This window comes from Coenobita brevimanus, chromosome 48, assembly GCF_032717465.1.
Source record: "Coenobita brevimanus isolate Jiangsu-jjx chromosome 48, ASM3271746v2, whole genome shotgun sequence".
NCBI classification, from domain to species: domain Eukaryota; kingdom Metazoa; phylum Arthropoda; class Malacostraca; order Decapoda; family Coenobitidae; genus Coenobita; species Coenobita brevimanus.
Window position 1 is genome coordinate 2,850,933 of NC_137001.1, and position 19,256 is coordinate 2,870,188.

Below are 19,256 nucleotides of genomic sequence, written 5' to 3' on the forward strand. Positions count from 1 at the left end.
ATCTTTTCTCCTTCACCCAACGTTTAATCTATGTTTTGTTTGTCTAGGTGTGGGGTCTGGTCTTTGCTGCCTGGTGGCCTACTGCATCATTCCCTTTTACTTCAAGGGACTGAGAGGTCGGGCCACTGGAATCATGTCAGCAGGGATGTGTGTAGGTGGGATACCGGGGCCTCCCGCCATCACATACCTGCAACAGGAGTACGCCTTCAGGGGAGCCACCCTCATTGTCGTTGCCTTCATGCTCAATAACTGTGCTGCTGCTGCAGTCTTCCACCCCGCTGCCTGGCACAAACGAAAAAAGGATGAGAAAACAGTAACCCCAAAAGAAGTATCTGGCGATAAACATCTCAAAATAGATGTTGACAGTGAACTTCGTGATATCTCCAGCACTTATAAGGCAGCAAATGATGAAACAGATGATGGCACAACGGAGAATCGGGGACTGGTGAACTGATACCTTCCAAAACGTGGATCAAAAACAGTGAGAAAAGTACTGGTGACCTTAGTCTTACCGTGAACAAAGAAACAACCAGAACAAAGAAACAACCAGAACTAAGAGTCACATACCACTCAGTGCATCTAAAAACAAACCTGACTTGAAAACCACTTTGGTAGCACTGTTCAGAACTTTACTTAGCAACACTGGAATTCTGCGGTATGCGTCAGCTCTCATCATTTCCGTGGGAGGATGTTTTTTGTTTGGTGTCCATCTGAGCTTCATGATGATGGTGCCATTTGCCATGAAGTCTGAGGGATATACACAGGAACAGGCGTCATGGGGGGTGTCACTGTGCAGCATCTTTAACCTTCTGTCTAGGCTTGTGGTGACCCCCCTGACTGACCTACCATTTTTCAATACCCGTGTTCTGATCATTATCAGCACCGCAGGACTTATGGTTATGATTATTAGTAAGTAGTAACTGATTAGATTAGATATAAATCCATACGTGACAGTACTGAAAGTCTGCATATTAGATATTTTGATGAGAATGATTATTTGAATATGTATAACTATAGAGGGATGAGCCGATTCACCTTCGCTGTTGTCATCAGTTCCTATCCTTCACAGTGTTCTTGTTTCGTGGAGGGGATAGTGTGGATAAACGTGTCGCTGGGGATGTTTGGGTTCATGGCAGGGTCTTGCTTGAACCTCTATACACTGCTGATAGTTGAGAGTATGGGAGTGTACAAGTACATGGCCATAATGGGTGTGGCAGGGGTAATTAATGGCATATGGCTCGTCGCTTCAAGCCCCCTTTTTGGTAAGTCTAGGGGAATAAGTAAAGGTGTGGGAGATAGGGGAGTGAGCCACCTTGTAGTCATGGATTAGGAGAGTGAGCCACCTTGTAGTAGTCATGGGTTAGGAGAGTGAGCCACCTTGTAGTAGTCATGGATTAGGAGAGTGAGCCACCTTGTAGTCATGCATTAGGAGAGTGAGCCACCTTGTAGTAGTCATGGATTAGGAGAGTGAGCCACCTTGTAGTAGTCATGGATTAGGAGAGTGAGCCACCTTGTAGTAGTCATGGATTAGGAGAGTGAGCCACCTTGTAGTCATGGATTAGGAGAGTGAGCCACCTTGTAGTCATGATCTTTAACGTATAGATTCAGGTTTATATATGTTACAAGTGTTTGGCTTTCAGATCTTGTTTTCAACACTCCAAGCGCTACCGAAGCAGCGCCAAGAGAGAAATGGTCTAGTGTAGAATACGTGGCAAGAACAATGTCCCATGTTGCTGTAGGGTCCTGGGGCTGAGTTGGCTTAGAGCATACTGGATAGTTAACTGAAATGTCAAATAGAACTTATTTTCAGACCATTCACTGTTATGTTCATTTAGTAAACAGATATATGGTATAGGAAAGTCTTTGAGAGGATGACCATTGATGTCCACTCAGTACAGAACGACTTTTTTTTTTTTTTTTTTTACGCCAGGTATCCCCGATGGGCTAAGGCGTTGCCCCTGAGTAGAGGACTTTGGATTGGAGCGTGTACCATTTTATGACTGGATGCCCTTCCTGATGTCTACCAATGACCCTTGGGTGGATTTGATCCTCCGACCCTTCGGTCAGCGCGGAGCGCTGTAAGTGGGTTAGAGTGCTCTGCACGAGCCACGGCTGCTACAGAACGAACAACCATTAAAATTTCACCTCCTGTACATCACTGCTTTTGATCCTGTAAAGTGATGAAATCCAGAGGTAGTAATGCACAAGTAAAGGAAAATTACTTGTTTCTGGACTTCTGATTTGTGGGAAGAATTGCTTTTTGGTCTTGCAAGTAGCAACACCGCGCCGACGGTCTCTATACATGGCAGGGAAGGAGCGGCCTTGTACACCCTTCAGTTGCTTCTGGTCAGAAAGATCAGCTCCTGGCTACGGCCAGAGTACATACTAGGGTAAAGAGCCCCTGTTATCGTACGTGTAGCTTTTCCCTACTACGGGAGCAACACCGCGCCGACGGTCTCTATATGTGGCAGGGAAGGAGCGGCCTTGTACGTCCTTCAGTTGCTCTCTGTAAGACGGGTAGACATCCGGCTCCGGCCGTGGCACGTACCAGGGTAGAGAAACCCCTGAAGGTAGCCTCAGTACGTACTGGAGAGAGTGTGGCCTCTGTGCCCCTCACTCCGGCTTGTCCCCTACTACGGGAGCAACACCGCGCCGACGGTCTCTATACGTGGCGGGGAAGGAGCGGCCTTGTACACCCTTCATTTGCTCCTTGTACGCCGGGTAAGCTCACAGCCACAGCCAACATACGTACCAGGGTAAGGTGACCCAAGGCTCCGGCCTCAGGACGTACCAGAGAGGACACGAGTGACGTGAGTCCTTCTCCAGCCTCTTAACCCTGTGGGAGCCCTTTGTCACCACCCGGGAATATAGCCCCGGAGGTGACACTAGAGTGGTGGCAAGGCCCGATATCGGACCTACCTCCCACGCCTGGGAGATCCTTGTTTCTGCCCGAGTCCTGAAGGAGAAGCTGCCGCAGTCCAGCCCTGTCGGTGCCTCTCCCCCTAGGCGCCCGCAGTCCCAGAACACCCAGGCCAGACCCACCGGCTCCCGACGAAGGTGATCCCGGCTCCCTCACTCCACGGAGCCAGAGACGACAGGCCCAACTACTCAGGCTGTTCGGCCCCAGTCCCAAGGGCCACCTCTCAGGTCGAGGCCCCCAGGCAGGAGGGCCTCCCTGCACCCCACCGACGAGTGTGACCTGGGCAGTGACTCCCCTTTGGGTAATCCCTTGCCCTCTGCAGGCCGGGTCCCCCTAGGGCTCTACCCTCACGCCCTTGTCACAGAGTGAACATTACCCAGAAGATACAGGTAAATAGTGACTCCCCTTGTGTCGAGAACAAATTGGGGAAAAAGAACAGTGAACAGTAACTAAGTGAAGAACAGTGCAGTTACCAATAGTCCAGAAGAACTCAGTGTTGGCAGGACAGAGAATGAACCTTAGAGTAATTATCCAAGTCCCCCAATAAAAGAACTTTCTCTGAACGCATAAGGCTAGGGTGCGCGGGCCGGTCAAAAGCCTGAGTGTGAGTGTCGCCGTGACCAGGTGACTGTGTCAAGTGTCGCTATCCGCACCCTATCTTATTTACAGTAATATTTCCCCTGCAGACTCCCAATCTTGTTTATCCCCTTTGTGATCAGTACAGTGTATATCCTGCCTAAAAGTGACACATAGACAATACCATATATAATTCAAGATATCCCTGTATGAGCATTGTAGTGTGTACTGAGTGTAACTATATTTTGTGGTGCTGAATGTTAACTCTGTGTCCCTGTTCCCCTGTATCTCAAATATCACTCTGTGTTGTATTGTGACGGTTAGAATTAAGGTAATAGATGTGTTAAGGTGTACTGCCTGGTTTTTATGTCCTGTTCCTTTGTTGGTGCTTTACTTCAGATCTAGAAAGAGGACCTCGCTTCAGTCGCTAGTGTTTTTAGGACTAGAAGTTGCCTTAAAAACACCAGCATAACAATAACCAACCCCTGGGCTAAGTTAAGGTGAAACAATGTCATGAAGCTAGTTACGAAGAAGTGCTATGAGTGATGTACAGCCACAGCATTGTCTTTTTCTGCCAATCAGCTGTGTGAAATAAGCTGTAAAATGATGACAATTTGGGCCATGTTAAGGTGAAAGAACTATAGGCAATGTGTGTGTGTGTGTGTGTGTGTGTGTGTGTGTGTATGTATGTATGTATATGTGTATGTATGTATACCGGTATATGTATAGTCAATGTGTTATTCTCTGCACAAGGCCAACCCATCTCAGTGTACTATGAACATAACAGGATTGGCACAGGAGACAAACTGATTGTATTGCTGCTGAACCATGTATGTATATATGTATGTATGTATGTATGTGTGTATATATATATATATATATATATATATATATATATATATATATATATATATGTATAGTCAATGTGTTATTCTCTGCACGAGGCCAACCCATCTCAGTGTACTATGAACATAACAGTATTGACGCAGGAGACAAACTGATTGTATTGCTGCTGAACCATGTATGTATTTACCTATTTGTAGTATACAGGAATTGAGCAATGCTCGTGTTGTCCTGTCTCCATATCCACATTTATCAAGTCTACCTTTACACACATGTATGTTTTTCTCATGCACCACCTCTTTCTCTAAGTCGTTCCAAATATTTAAGTATTTACCTAATATACCTAATTGTGATATACACGGAATGTACTATGCTCGTGGGTTTCCGTCGCTGTTTCTCAATAAGTCGAATTTAGCTTTAAACTCGTTTAAGTTTTTAGACTGGACGATCTCTTTGTCCAGGCTATTCCATAAGTCTATACTTCTGTAAGGAAAGCTATATTTCTTGATATCCTTCAAGCAGCTTGACTTTTTCAATTTCATTCCATGTCCTCTTGTTGCTCTCTTATCCCATACAAACAGATCTTCTTTGTCAATTTTATCTACTCCCACCATGGTCCTGAAAACCGCAATCATGTCTCCCCCCTTTCTCCTTTCCTCTAACGAAGGCAAATCCAGTTTTTCCAATCTCTCTCTGTATGACAGGTCTGTCAGACTGGGGACCATCTTGGTTGCTGTTCTTTGTATTCTCTCAATCTTGTTTATATCTTTCTTTTTGTGTGGGGACCACACTACCGCTGCATATTCTAACCTGGGGCGGATCATGGCCACTATCAATTTTTTCATCATTTCCTCATCCATATAATGAAATGCTACTCTTATGTTAGTCAAGAGTTTATAAGTCTCTCCAACTATCTTGTTAATGTGCTTTTCTGGTGACAAACTATCTTGGACCAGCACTCCCAAATCTTTCTCTTCTCTCCTTTTTGTGATTAATTCATTACCCAAAAAATAATTCAGTGATGGTCTCCTGGTACTTTTACCCATTTCCAATCTTTTACATTTCTTTACATTAAATTTCATTTCCCACATCCGACTCCAATTGTGTATCCTATCCAAATCCTCCTGCAGTATTTTACAATCCTCCTCAACCTCTATCTTCCTCAAGATCTTTACATCATCAGCAAACAGACTTACATAACTGTTCACTCCATCTACCATATCATTTACGTAAATCAGGAACATTACTGGCGCCAACACTGAGCCTTGAGGGACTCCACTTGTTACTTCCCTCCATCCAGACATCTTTTCCTTTATTACTGTCCTCATTTGTCTGTCTCTCAAAAAGTCTCTCATCCATTCCAGAAGTTTCCCCTTTAGTCCTCCTATATATTCTAGTTTCCACATTAGTCTCTTATGAGGTACCTTGTCAAAGGCCTTCTCTAAGTCTAAGTACACACAATCCACCCAACCATCTCTCTCCTGTACCACATCAATCGCTCTTGAGTAAAAGCTCAACAAGTTAGAAACACATGACCTTCCACTTCTGAATCCAAACTGACATTCAGCCAAAATATTCATCTCTTCCAGATATTTTATCCATCTGTCTTTCAGGATTCTCTCACACAATTTTGCGACCATGCTGGTTAGAGACACTGGTCTATAATTCAGGGGTTCTTCCCTGTTTCCTCCCTTGTAAATTGGTACCACATTTGCCCTCTTCCATTCTTTTGGCACTTTCCCCTCTTCCAGTGAGCATACAATTAAGTTGTGAATTTTATCCGCCAGTTTCTTCTCTGCATTCCTTCAGTACCCAATTAGAAATTCCATCAGGTCCTGGGGCTTTCCTTACCTCTTGAGTTTCCAGTAATTTATACACTTCCTGTACCTCCACTTTTATATCTTTCATCACCGGAACATTTCTAATCACTCCCTCCCCTTCCACAAGCTCCTTTTCTTTAGTGAAAACTGACTGGAAACGTTTGTTCATTATTTCTGCTTGCATTGCCGCATCCTTAAAGACCTCTCCTTCTACTTTCAGCTTGGTGATTCCTTCCTCTTGTTTCAGTTTGCCATTAACAAATCTATAAAACAGTTTGGGTTCATCCTTGCATTTGTCAATTATACCTTTTTCAAAATTCCTTTCTTCTTCTCTGCGTATTCTTGTGTATTCATTTCTAGTTCTTTTATATTCTTCCTTTGTTCTGTCGACCTCTCTTTCTCCAATTGTTCCACGCCTTATCTCTCTCTTTTTTTGCTATCATACACCTTCTATTAAACCACTCCTTTTTCCTGTTTTCTTTCCCTCTTACTCTTGGTACAAATTTTTCCACTCCCAAATTATAGAGGTCTAGAAAGATATCCCACCTCCTCTGTATCTCTCTTGTTTCTCTGAATTTTCTCCAATCCGCATTTTCAAAAAAGTTTCTCAATCCTGTAAAATTTGCTCTCCCAAAGTTGTATCTTCCCTGTCTATGAAGCTCGTCTCTTGGCTCGACGTTTCCTATTAACATCTGGAACTTAATGACCACGTGATCACTTTTTCCCAAAGGACAGAGATATTCCAATGATTCTATTACATCGGGTTCTTTGGTGAACAGTAAATCTAGCCTTGCTGGTGTGTCCTCACCTCGAAACCGTGTCTCTTCTTTGACCCATTGCATCATCACATTATTCATTATTATATTTAATAACATAGTGCCCCACGAATCCTCGCCACCTCCCGAGTACCATTCCTCCCAGTTCACCTCTTTACAATTAAAGTCACCCACCAAAATTATATTATTGCTTTTCTCAATTATTTTTTGCAAGTAGCTAGCCATATCTGACATCTCATGGTATTCGTCATCCTTCCGTGCTCTCGTCTTTGGGGGAACATACACTACCGCCATATCTCGCTTAACATTCTCTCCAGTTTCTAATTTCATATATATCACTTCAGCCCTGCCTTCTCCCATTTCCACAGTATCTACATTTATGTTGTTCTTCACTGCTATCATCACTCCTCCTCCCTTTTTTTTTTCTGTCTTTTCTCCACAGTTTGTATTTACCATCTCCCAAATGAACATCAATATCTTCTCTTAATTTGGCCTCTACAAAGCACATGACATCAGGTTCATGTTCTCTCAAGAAATCATTAATTTCGATCCTTGTCGATATGAAACCATCAACATTAGTATATATCACCTTCAAATTATTTTCAACATTATTAATACCCTCTTCTCTCCTACTCTCTGTCCGTACCATTTCCTCAACTTCTGATCTTTCACAACCATCCCCCCTAGTTTCCTTCACTTTTATTTCCTTAAATACCATTTCCTTACTTTCATATCCAATACTCTCCAAAAAAAAAAGTATTACATTCTTCCTCTGTCCTCTTATCATTTTTTTCCTTTACTTCTTCCTTTAATGATTTTAAAACTTCTCTTTCTTCTTCATTCAGATCTTTTCTTATTATAATATTTTCCATCCCCGCCTCTTTGCTTAATTTCCAGGTCACTTTAAGTATCTGATTTCTTACACTTTCTGATGTAAACTTCACTCTCATTGGTCTTGTTTCCCCTTTCTTGTAAGGCCCTATCCTCCTTACTTCCTCAATTTCTTTTACCCACTTGTCTCCTTCGGGGTCAATCTTGCCTAATATTCCTCTCACCATGTTCGTGTCTCTCTCGAGTCTTACGAACCTAACCTTTTCTTCCTCTTCCCTGTCTCCAAATACTACCACACATCTGTTCCTTTCTACAGTTTCTCTCACTATTTTCTCTTTTTTCTTCAGTATTTTCACTACATTTCCTTCCATTTCTTTCTTGTTCATTTCCCTTTCTTCCTGGATGATCTCTCTTAAGCTGACCACTTCTGTTCTTCTTCTACGTGTGCCCACTTTGCCTTATGTTCTTCTAATACATTACTCACCTTCTCCGTTTTATTAGTACTCTCTTCTAGTTTCCTCCTCAGTTCAACATTTTCCCACTTCATATTCCTAATTTCTTCATTGGCTGTTTCATTGGACTAGATCAGACTCTGTATGGTGGTTTCCGTATTTTCAGACACATCTTTTATCACTAGATTCTCTACTTTCTTTTCGAGTTCACTAATCCTCATAATTAATGTTTTAACCAGGTCCATAACATTGGTATTGGCATCAAATCCTTGAAATTGCAGTCCCTCATTGTTTATATTTTCGGCCATGTTTAATATAAAGTACGAAAACAGCTGTTACCGAAAAAACTACAAACATTCATGTATACTATAGCCAATAAATCTTTACATTTTTGGTAGTCTATTAACTTTCATTATTTTAAATTTAAGGCAAGACCTTTGGAGACAGGACAGACAAAATTCCTTAAACTACTTAAGGTTAGGAGCGATGGCTGGGACGTCCGCTCTCTCCGGCTGCTTGTTCGTGTGTATATGTATGTATGTATGTATGTGTATATATATATATATATATATATATATATATATATATATATATATGTATGTATAGTCAATGTGTTATTCTCTGCACAAGGCCAACCCATCTCAGTGTACTATGAACATAACAGTATTGACGCAGGAGACAAACTGGTTCCATTGCTGCTGGATCATGTATGTATATATGTATATACGATGAATTATGTGTATGTATGAATGTTCAGTATGTTTGTGTATGTACAATATGTATGTATGTATGTATATGTGTATGTATGTATGTATTTGTGTATGTATATATGTGAATGTGTGTATGTATGTATACATGTATGATGTATGTATGTGTGTGTGTATGTATATATGTATGATGTATGTACATACTGTATGTACATGTCCATTACAAGCACTACACCATGTCTTCTTTATCTTTGTATTATGGTAGTCACACACACACACACACACTTTTTCAGCCATTTGGTGCATGAAATTTATGTATGTATGTGTGCATGTATGTATGTATATATGTATGATGCATGTATGTATGTATGTATGTATGTATGTATGGTAGTTACACACACACTTTTTCAGCCACCTGCTACGTGAAATAAGCTGCCAAAGGATGACATTTTGGACCAAGTTAAGGTGAACCAACTACAATTATCTTTCACAGGGATTATTTAGGGCAGCTTTCTCTTTGCCTGTCACCTGAGATATTGGTGTGCATGTGGGTGTGACAGAAAGTGTTAGAAAATAATACATTGAGGTGGTTTGGTCTGAGTTGCCAGGTTGGCGGATTTTCCGCCAAATTGGGCGGTATTAATATGAGGCTGGCGGGTAAAATTTAACATTGGTGGTTGGGCGGGTTTTGGGGCGAGTTGATATCTTAACTGGCGGGTTTTCGGCGGCTTCAGCTCGAGAGGGTATTTGCTAAATTAACCTTATTGTAACTCTCGTCTCTTAGCAAAAACAAGGGTGACCAGAGAGATCAAGATCGAGGGCAGGTGGTGGTGGGCGGAACTGACGAAACCATTAGCACCCGGCCCAGCCCTCCCTCGGGATATGACTCCCCTAATCCACACTCAAACACAGGTCACGGGGCCTGGCAGCCATGTATGCCGTGGTGGTAAAATAAGAGAGGCAGCATTTCAATTTTAGTCAGGGAGTAGTGAAGGGAGGTTTGCTGGATAGTGGAACTGGGAAGACAATGTGTATGCAAAGTATAACAGAAAATACAATAAAAGCTGTGAAAAAGAAAATGGATTGCGATAATGGATTGTCTGTCCCAGGTGATGAAACAAGTGCATTTTGCAAATTTAATATATGACTAATTCTCCCATCTTTCCTGTCACTTCTTGTTGCTTTTCTTTCCTTCACAGGTGGCTTTACATTGAGTGACAAGCCAAATGGTTTCCTGTAAGCCAAGAAACCATTTACAACGCTGGGTGGCTACCATATAACCAACCCACACGTGCTCCCTACGTGTCAACAAGTGGGTTGGTGGAGGGTTAGTGCCCATCCCTGTAAAATAGGTAACTCAAAGTCAAGTGGCCACCCCTTACGGGATTATGGCGTCTGGCAATAGATAGATAGATAGTGAGGCTAATGTATGAAGTTTGTATAAGATAGAACTATTTTTCACGTCATTTGTTGCTCACCTGTAAACCTAATATTATTAGTCTGTGATTACTGACCAAGCGGTTTTGGGCGGATGAGAAGGCTGACATTTTGGCGGGATTGGGCGGGTTTGGGAGAGGAAGTCAGCGGGTTGGCAATTTCTGACCTGGTAACTCTGGGTTTGGCCATGTGGAGAGGATGGAAAGCGAGGGACTGACGAGGAGAGTGTGTGAGTGAGGTGGAGGCCGAGGATGAGATGGAGGGATGGAGTGGAGAGGCATATGAGAGGGTGGGGTGTAAGCTGGGAGGAAGGCAGTGAAATGGCGAGGGACAGGGCAACATGGAGGCGACTTGTTTGTGGTCACCCCTTACGGGAATAAGGCGTCTGGTAATAGATAGATAGATAGACAGACATATATTCTAATCTGATAATGATCGCTATCCCATTTCAGCTGGGTTGATAGCCAAGTGTAGTCAGTTTGGAGGGTTGATCTGACTAGTAACCAAGGAGACTCACATTACCCCGTAACTAAGGCTCATTGAATTTCAAGCAACCACGACCTAATATTCAGGTGGGGGGGGGGTTGATCTGACTAGTAACCAAGGAGACTCACATTACCCCGTAACTAAGGCTCATTGAATTTCAAGCAACCACGACCTAATATTCAGGTGGGGGGTTTGACCTGACTAGTAACCAAGGAGACTCATTCGAATTTCACGTCACTACAACTAAATATTCAGGCTGTGAGTGACCCTATTCCCCAGATGAAAAAAAAAAAAAATGACGATGATGATGACGATAATGATGATGATGATGGTGATAATGATAATAATAATAATAATAATAATAATAATAATAATAAAAATAATAAGAGTAAGAACAACAACAACAACAACAACAACAATAATAATAATAATAATAATAAGAGTAATAATAAAAATAATAAGAGTAAGAATAAGAATAATAATGATGATGATGATAATAATAATAATAATAATAATAATAATAATAATAATAATGAGTAAAAATAATGATAATAATAATACTGACACTAATAATAATAATAATAAATACTGCAGGACACATTAACAGTATGCCAAGCAGCTTCTACACTACTACTACCATCATGCCAACTATCCTACTTAGCGATAGGATGAGGCAGCATCCACAAACGGTTATGTCAGATTCAAATAGTCAGGAGGAGCATGGCGTCGTGGATGATGATGATGATGATGATGACGACGATGGAGGAGGAGGCAGAAGGGGTGATGGTGATGATGATGATGATGATGATGATGATGACGACGATGGAGGAGGAGGCAGAAGGGGTGAGGATGATGATGATGATGATGATGATGATGATGATGATGGTGGTGATGGTGCAGGAGGAGGAAGAGGTGGTGATGATGATGATAATGGGGAATAGTGATAGTGGTAGTGACGGTAATGATGATGATGATGGTATTTAAACAAATTAACCCATCTGTATATGGATGAGGTTATAAAAGAGATACAAGGTAGGGCAGTGGATGTTGGATGGCCCTAATGAGAGAGGGTAGTGTTTGGAAACTCCCTGTACTGTTGTTTGCAGATGATACTGTGTTGCTAAGTGAAGGCGAAGGGGTGCTGCAAGGCTTGGTGGATGAGTTTGGGAGAGTGTGTAAGAAATGGAATCTAAAGGTGAATGTAAGGAAGAGGAAAGTTATGGTCTTTGAGAGAAGTGAGGTCAGTGGATTTACAGTGGGGATGGATGATGAAATGGAAAGTGTGAGTGCGTTTAAGTACTTGGGTAGTGTGATGAGTAAGGATGGAAGTTTAGAGGGTGAAGTGCCTGAAAGGGTACAACAATGAAGAAAGGTAGCTGGTTCCTTGAAAGTAGTGATAGGAAACAAGGAAGTGAGCATGGAAGTAAAAAAGTTACTACATGACAGTATTGTGATACCAACTCTAACGTATAGAAGTGGAGCTTGGACCTTGTTGGAAGGACACAGGTCAAGAGTGAGAGCAGTGGAAATAAGTTATTTGAGAGGAGCATGTGGAGTTACATGGAGAGACTGACAAATGAGGAAGTGAAGGAGTGTTGTGATGTGGATGTGATAGAAAGCGTTAGGAGAAATACACTGAGGTGGTTTGGCCATGTGCAGAGGATGTGTGTGCAGTGTGCCAGGGACAGCAGGTGCAATTTGTTATGTGTGAAAGGACTGCTGATGAATCTCTGAAGTGATAGGAGGAGGTCTGTTATTTCAGAGACATGTTATGTGCTGTAAGTGGGGCTGGAGCAGCTCTGTAGCCACAGGGAGGAGTGGTTGAAAGATCAGGGAGCTGTTGCCACTCCTGACATTGAGAGAGCTCTCCCTCTGTACGAAGGGACCTATGTATGCAGCATGTGTTAGGAGTGTAATGCTGTATGGAAGAGAAACCTGGGCAGTAAAGGAAGAGGATATTCACAGGCTTCAACATCCAGATATGGCAACAGTTCAGTGGATGTACAATGTGTCCTTGAATGTGAGGCCTGGGGGGGCTACGTTTATGATGGATGAGTTAAGAGGAAGGATGGGACTAGAGTGTGTTGTTGTGATGAAGAGAGATAGATTGGAATGGGTTGGGCTTGAGAGGATGGGATGCAAAAAGTGAGAACTGTTAACACTGTGGGTAGGGTTGTGAGAGGCAGACCAAAAAACACCTGGGATGTCATAAAGTGTGACCTCACAGATAGGGGACTGAATAGGGAGGCTGCTAGAGATCAAGCAGCATGGTTGGCCACTTTAAACCAACGGTTTAAACCAAATGGTTCAAAATTTGGTTTAAACCAAGCAAATTTTTTTTTTTTATAAACTGCTTGATTCTTCTTGGTTGTATATACAGTATTTTTTTTTTATTTACAACAATTGTGGTTTTTCATTGTGAAGAGTTGTATTCCTAATATCAGGATTAAAAATAGTAAGGTGAACTGAAAACTTTAAGTAAATGTTCTAACCAAAAACATATTTATGGTACATAAGAGTATGTAAATGGACACATTTATTAATCCTTTCAGTACACTAATGATATTTTTGTTAAAGAATTCTTTTCTAGTCTTGTTAACAGAAAAAAATACCAGTATACATTATAATGGCATGCAAAACATTTAATTAATAGAGTAAATTTATAGTATAGCTACTGAGAACAATCACTGATAATATACAGGGAGTAGCCTGGGCAGCTGGCTCTCTCCCCTACAACTAAAATGTTTAAACTTTCCATTGTAAAAGTCAAAGAGGTGTTCCATGTTTTACTGCACTATAAGTTAGTGATTAGAGCGCCTGTGAGACAAGTGTACCTGGCTGGTAAAAGCTGGCTTTCTAAATCAGCTACAGTATTGTCATTATAACATGTTTTTTTTTTTTTAATGCAAAGAAGAAGGAACCAAAGGCCAGGAGCCCGCAAACCGTTCCTTCCAAGAAAAAAACAAACACAATACAAAAGAGAGCCAAATTCAAGATCCATTCATTTCAAGATGTCTGAACACACTTCATTTGAAAGACTGGAGATCATAGGAAGTAGGAAATACAGACAGAGGGAGACAGTTCCAGAGTTGACCTGTTGCATAAATAAAGGACTGGGAGTTATGGTTAACTCTTGCATTAAAGAGTTGGACAGAAAAGGATGAGAGTTTGTTGCTAACACACCCGTCATAGAGGTGGAGGGATGCAAGCAGATAGTTCAGGGGAGCAGTGACCATTGAAGCAGCGATAGAAAAGAGATAAAGATGCAACGTGTGGCGAAGAGACAGAGGTTGAAGGGAGCCAGTAAGAGAGGGAGAGTTGATGAGACGAAAAGCCTTTGACTCCACCCTATTGAGAAGAGCTGTATATGGTGAGCCTCCCCACACAAGAGTTGTACTCTACACAGGGGCAAATAAAACCCATGTATAAAGTCAACAACTGTGCAGGGGTAAAGAAGGTATGGAGTCAGCTTAGCACACCTAATCTCTTGGAAGCTGATTTTACAAGAGATGTTATATGATCTTTCCAAGATAAGTCCCGAGTGAATGAAACCTCAAGTATGTTTAAGGATGGAAATAAAAGCTTGCTAAATCCTTCTTTATATTATATCTATGAGTAATTGCATGTCAGACTGATATACACAGGGGTAGAATTGCTGGAATACAAAACAATAACATTAAATATACTTGATTTTTTTTCCTATCCAATGGTTTTTGCCAACCCTGTTGAGCAGCATGGAAAGCTGCCATCAGATGACCAAGGCCAATGCATGCAAGCATGTTTGAGCCATTATAAATGAAACAAAACGATCTATAGCCAGATGCAATGATCCCGCAAGGGGTGGCCATTTGTCTTTTAGTTGTTTTAAGGGAAGGGGCATCAACCCTCCACCAACCCACTTATTAACACATAGGGAACACATATGGGTTGGTCATACAGTTACCACCCAGCACTGTAAATGGTTTCCTGGCTTACAGGAAACCATTAGACTTGTCACTCAGTGTAAAGCCAACTGAAAAGGAAAAAATAATAATAAAAATGAAAAGAAAGATGGGAGAAATAGGAAGAGAGGAGGACTGACACAGAAAAAGAATGATAAAGGTGAAGGAAGAAGTAGGCAGCACTACATCACGTGAGTGGATGATGGTCACCACCACTTACCACCAAGAAATATTAAGAAGAATCTAAAAAATAAAAAATAAAAATATCAAGCACAGCAAAAAGAAAAAAAAAAAGAAATTAAGAATAAAATAAATATCTAAGAGCACAGCAATAAGAACACAGTAAATATCTAGAACAAAGAAAATTATCAAGAACAAAAGAATTATCAAGAACAAAAGAAATATCAAGAAGAGCAGAAAGAAGCTCAAGCACAACACTATGCAAAATTAGAGCAACCGGTGAGTGGGCAGACAGCACCTTCACCAGCTGTGTGAGGAGATAAGTGGGCAGACAGCACCTTCACCAGCTGTGTGTGGAGATAAGTGGGTGACAGGACCTTCACCAGCTGTGTGTGGAGATAAGTGGGCAGACAGCACCTTCACCAGCTGTGTGAGGAGATAAGTGGGCAGACAGCACCTTCACCAGCTGTGTGAGGAGATGAGTGGGCAGACAGGACCTTCACCAGCTGTGTGTGGAGATAAGTGGGCAGACAGCACCTTCACCAGCTGTGTGAGGAGATGAGTGGGCAGACAGCACCTTCACCAACTGTGTGTGGAGATAAATGGGCTGACAGGACCTTCACCAGCTGTGTGAGGAGATAAGTGGGTGACAGGACCTTCACTAGCTCTGTGAGGAGATGAGGAAACCGAAGCAACAGGTGGCAAACAGTAAGGTAGAAAGAATAAGTGGCCAGGTAAGACAGGTGAGGCAAGAGGTGTCCTGTATAGTGGAGGATAAAGTCAGGACGTGTGTAACAGGGTTGAAGGTCTTTGTTCTTCATGATGTTCTCTCAACACTGCAAGTATATGTTTCTTTTGTTCTTCTTGCTGCCCCTAACCCTGCAAGTATTTCTTTTGTTCTTCTTGCTGCTCCTAACCCTGCAAGTATTTCTTTTGTTCTTCTTGCTGCCCCTAACCCTGCAAGTATTTTTTTGATCTTGCTGTGCTCCTAACACTGCAAGCATATCTACCAGAGATATATCCACTGTTTTGGCAACCTGTCCATGCGTCTCCATCTCTCAAAACTTATCCCACTCCTGATGCTAATTTGTAGCACTGCAGAGTTTGTTGATGTGTCAAGAACAATAAGTACACAAGCCAGGACATTAATCAAAGGCCACTGAACATTGTAGGGTTTTACTTCTTCCAGGCACAGCTGAGGTACACTTGCAAAACACGGTGGCACATTTCCCTCTCACACTACCTTCGTCATCACTCCCTAATATTCATTGTCCGTTAACTGGCTGACTACTCTGTCTTTCACTGATTAACAGTCATTGTCTGACTGACTACTCTCCACTCTGTACTGCTCTCTGTCAGCTGCCGTGCACACATTAAACTACAGTAGGAGGCACAATGATCCCATTATATAACACCTTCCCCCCAGGTGACTCCATCTCCACAACAAAACAGGATATTCTAGAGCCTGGGAGGGAACTCACATTTTCCCACGTAATAATGCACTCAAATCAACATTACATAATAACAATAATGAAAAGAACAAATTCCTAAGGTAAGATATGTCCATGTTTCTTGAATGTTCCTCCTATCACCAGACATAACTCTTTAGCCTAATCCTATGGCATAACACTTAATTTCAAGAATGCTCCTCACAACTCCACATATAAGCCACTCACCTAATCTTATGGCACAACATAATTTCTAAAATGTTCCTCATCTCCAGATATAAACCATTAACTTAATCTTACGGCATAACACTTAATTTCTAGAATGTGTTCTTCACATCTCCTGACTTACAACATTAGCCTAATCCTACAGCAAAACACTTAATTTCTAGAGGGTTCCTCACACCTGCACATATAAATCACTAAGCTAATCCCACCTACACAACAGGGGAACAAATGGACCAGCCTCCTGTGCTGCATTATAAGGGCGTCACAATTTTATACATGCCACAACCAGCAGGTTAGGATTATTAAGGTTAGATTACGGAACTTTGTTAGGATAAGATAAATGTCATAACGTTCAGCTGAGTCAACTTATAATAGGTTAAGTTAGGTAGGACAGGCAAAATTAAGTTAGGTATGGTCAAAGGTTAGGTTACAATAGGTTTGGTCTGGCTAAATTAAGTAAGGTTACAAAAACTTAGGTTGGGTAGGGTATGGGCAGGCTAGAATTAACAAGGTTATGTTCCAATCACCAGGCTCGGTTTGGGCAAATCACCAAAGATGAGCGGAAAATTTGTGAAAAAATCATATTCTAAGATGGTGTCCATCTGTTTTGTGCACAAGATGGTGTCCGTTGAAATTCAAAATTGCACAAAAAAAAAAAAAATAAAATAAAATAACAAAGAGAAGGGGAGGGGGGGCAAAATAAGGTGATATTGTGTCTCCTTGATGATTACCCCTCCAAGCTTCCACACAGACATACATACTATACATGGCATTTATCTCATATCTGCCATAAAATTGTACACAGCAAAAATATTAGTCATGCAGTTTAATTCATCATCATCATCATCCATGGCAACAGGGCCATGCAGAACTATGGAAAACCATCACAGGTAAAATCAGCCTTACAACCAGCTATTGTTCTGTTATCACAAACCAGAGGAGCAAAATCTGGATTCAAATCTGAACCAGATCAGGATCTGCCCCACGATCTATCAATGAGTACAAACAGAAGAGGCCTTAATTACAGTCAAATGTGCTAATTTGTTAATGTTCTATTCATTACATACATTGTAATGCTCATTTTTGTGTTGAATCATCACATAATAAAGCAATATTATTATGGATGAAATGCATAAATAATTTGAAATGCATGAAAAGAGTATACGCTGGATGTTCATTTAACCAGCTATTGCTTACATCCAAGCCTGCTGCTCACTCACGGACACAGACTTCCCCACTTTGGTATCTTACTTGTCAATCATACCAAAAACAAGAAAACACATGAAGCTGTTGGGATTTACTAAGTCATATCCACAGCCTCATGGTTTCTGGCTCATCCAAATTAAGTTCTCTGACCATTTTATAACAAATGCTCTCACTTCTCTTTCTGGCAAGCTACTTACATATCCACAAATATTTTCTAGTCATACTCCACTTCTTTAATCAATAACATAGCCAGACTTGCAGCATCCTGGTTGGTGGTCATCACTTCTTTTTTTTCTTTTTCCACACTCATGCCTGCATTAGTAAAACTTAAGAGAACGGCCATCATTCATCTGGCACTCACAGGGAAATACATTTTTTTTCTTTTCTTATTTGGACAGAACTACCCATGTGACCATCTTCTGAAATTTCATTCTCTTGCTATTGCTCCTGTTAACCCTTTGAGATTCCGAAGACGAGATTTCGAGTCATCGTAAATCCAACCGTTGAGATTCTGATGACTCGAATTCGAGTCATATGAAAGAACATTTGTTTTTTTGCATGTTTTCCATATCCTATCCGGGCTTGTTCTAAATACACTATCCTGTTTATTCTTTTCCAACTATTTGGTTATATACTGACAAGTATATCAGACAGATATGCATAATAAATTCACTTTTACCATGAATAATATCAGTATTACCAGCATGGATATCTGCCTATGTGACAGTGAGAGCTTTCGCTTTTCTCTATGAAAACTAACGTAAATTGCCATAAACTATATATCAATGGAAAGGTACTTTACTGTAGATTGACATGGTGCAATCAAATTTCATGTACAGTAACTCTAATACTTTTTCTTATTTTTACAAATATTTTTCTATGGAAGGGTGTGCGATTTTTTTCTTTTCGGCTAACTTCTACTTGTCGTATTGGCCTTTTAGCTAAAGTATTTACCTTTTTCTTACTGACTCCCTTCAACCTCTGTCTCTTTGTTGCACTGTTGCATCTTTATCTCTTTTCTACCACTACTTCAATGGTCACTGCTCCTCTGAACTATCTGCATGCATTCCTCCACCTCTACGACGGGTGCGTTGCACCTGTCTAGCAGCAAACTCTCATCCTTTTTCTGTCCAGCTTTCTAATGCAATAGTTAACCGTTACTCCCAGTCCTTCGTTTATGCAACAGGTCAACTCTGGAACTGTCTCCCTCTGTCTGTATTTCCTGCTTCCTATGATCTCCAGTCTTTCAAACGCAGTGTGTCCAGGCATCTCGAAATGATCTGATCTTAAATTTGGCTCTCTTGTATTTTGTTTTTCTCTTGGAAGGAACAACCATTGCGGGCTCACGGCCTTTGGTTCCTTCTTCCTCGCATAAAAAAAAAAATAAAGGAAGGAACATTTCCACCAG

At 41.3% G+C, this 19,256-nt stretch overlaps 1 protein-coding gene across 1 annotated transcript in view; it reads right to left on the minus strand.

The window, feature by feature from the left end:
- Nucleotides 1–559: 559 nt before the first annotated feature.
- The window catches only part of LOC145399262 (uncharacterized), a 28,419-nt gene continuing 9,722 nt past the window's right edge, over nt 560–19,256 (minus strand). Inside the window, exon 3 of the mRNA XM_080271944.1 lies at nt 560–747. Within this exon, the coding sequence (XP_080128070.1) occupies nt 560–747 (188 nt within the window). The remainder of the gene's footprint in view (nt 748–19,256) is intronic.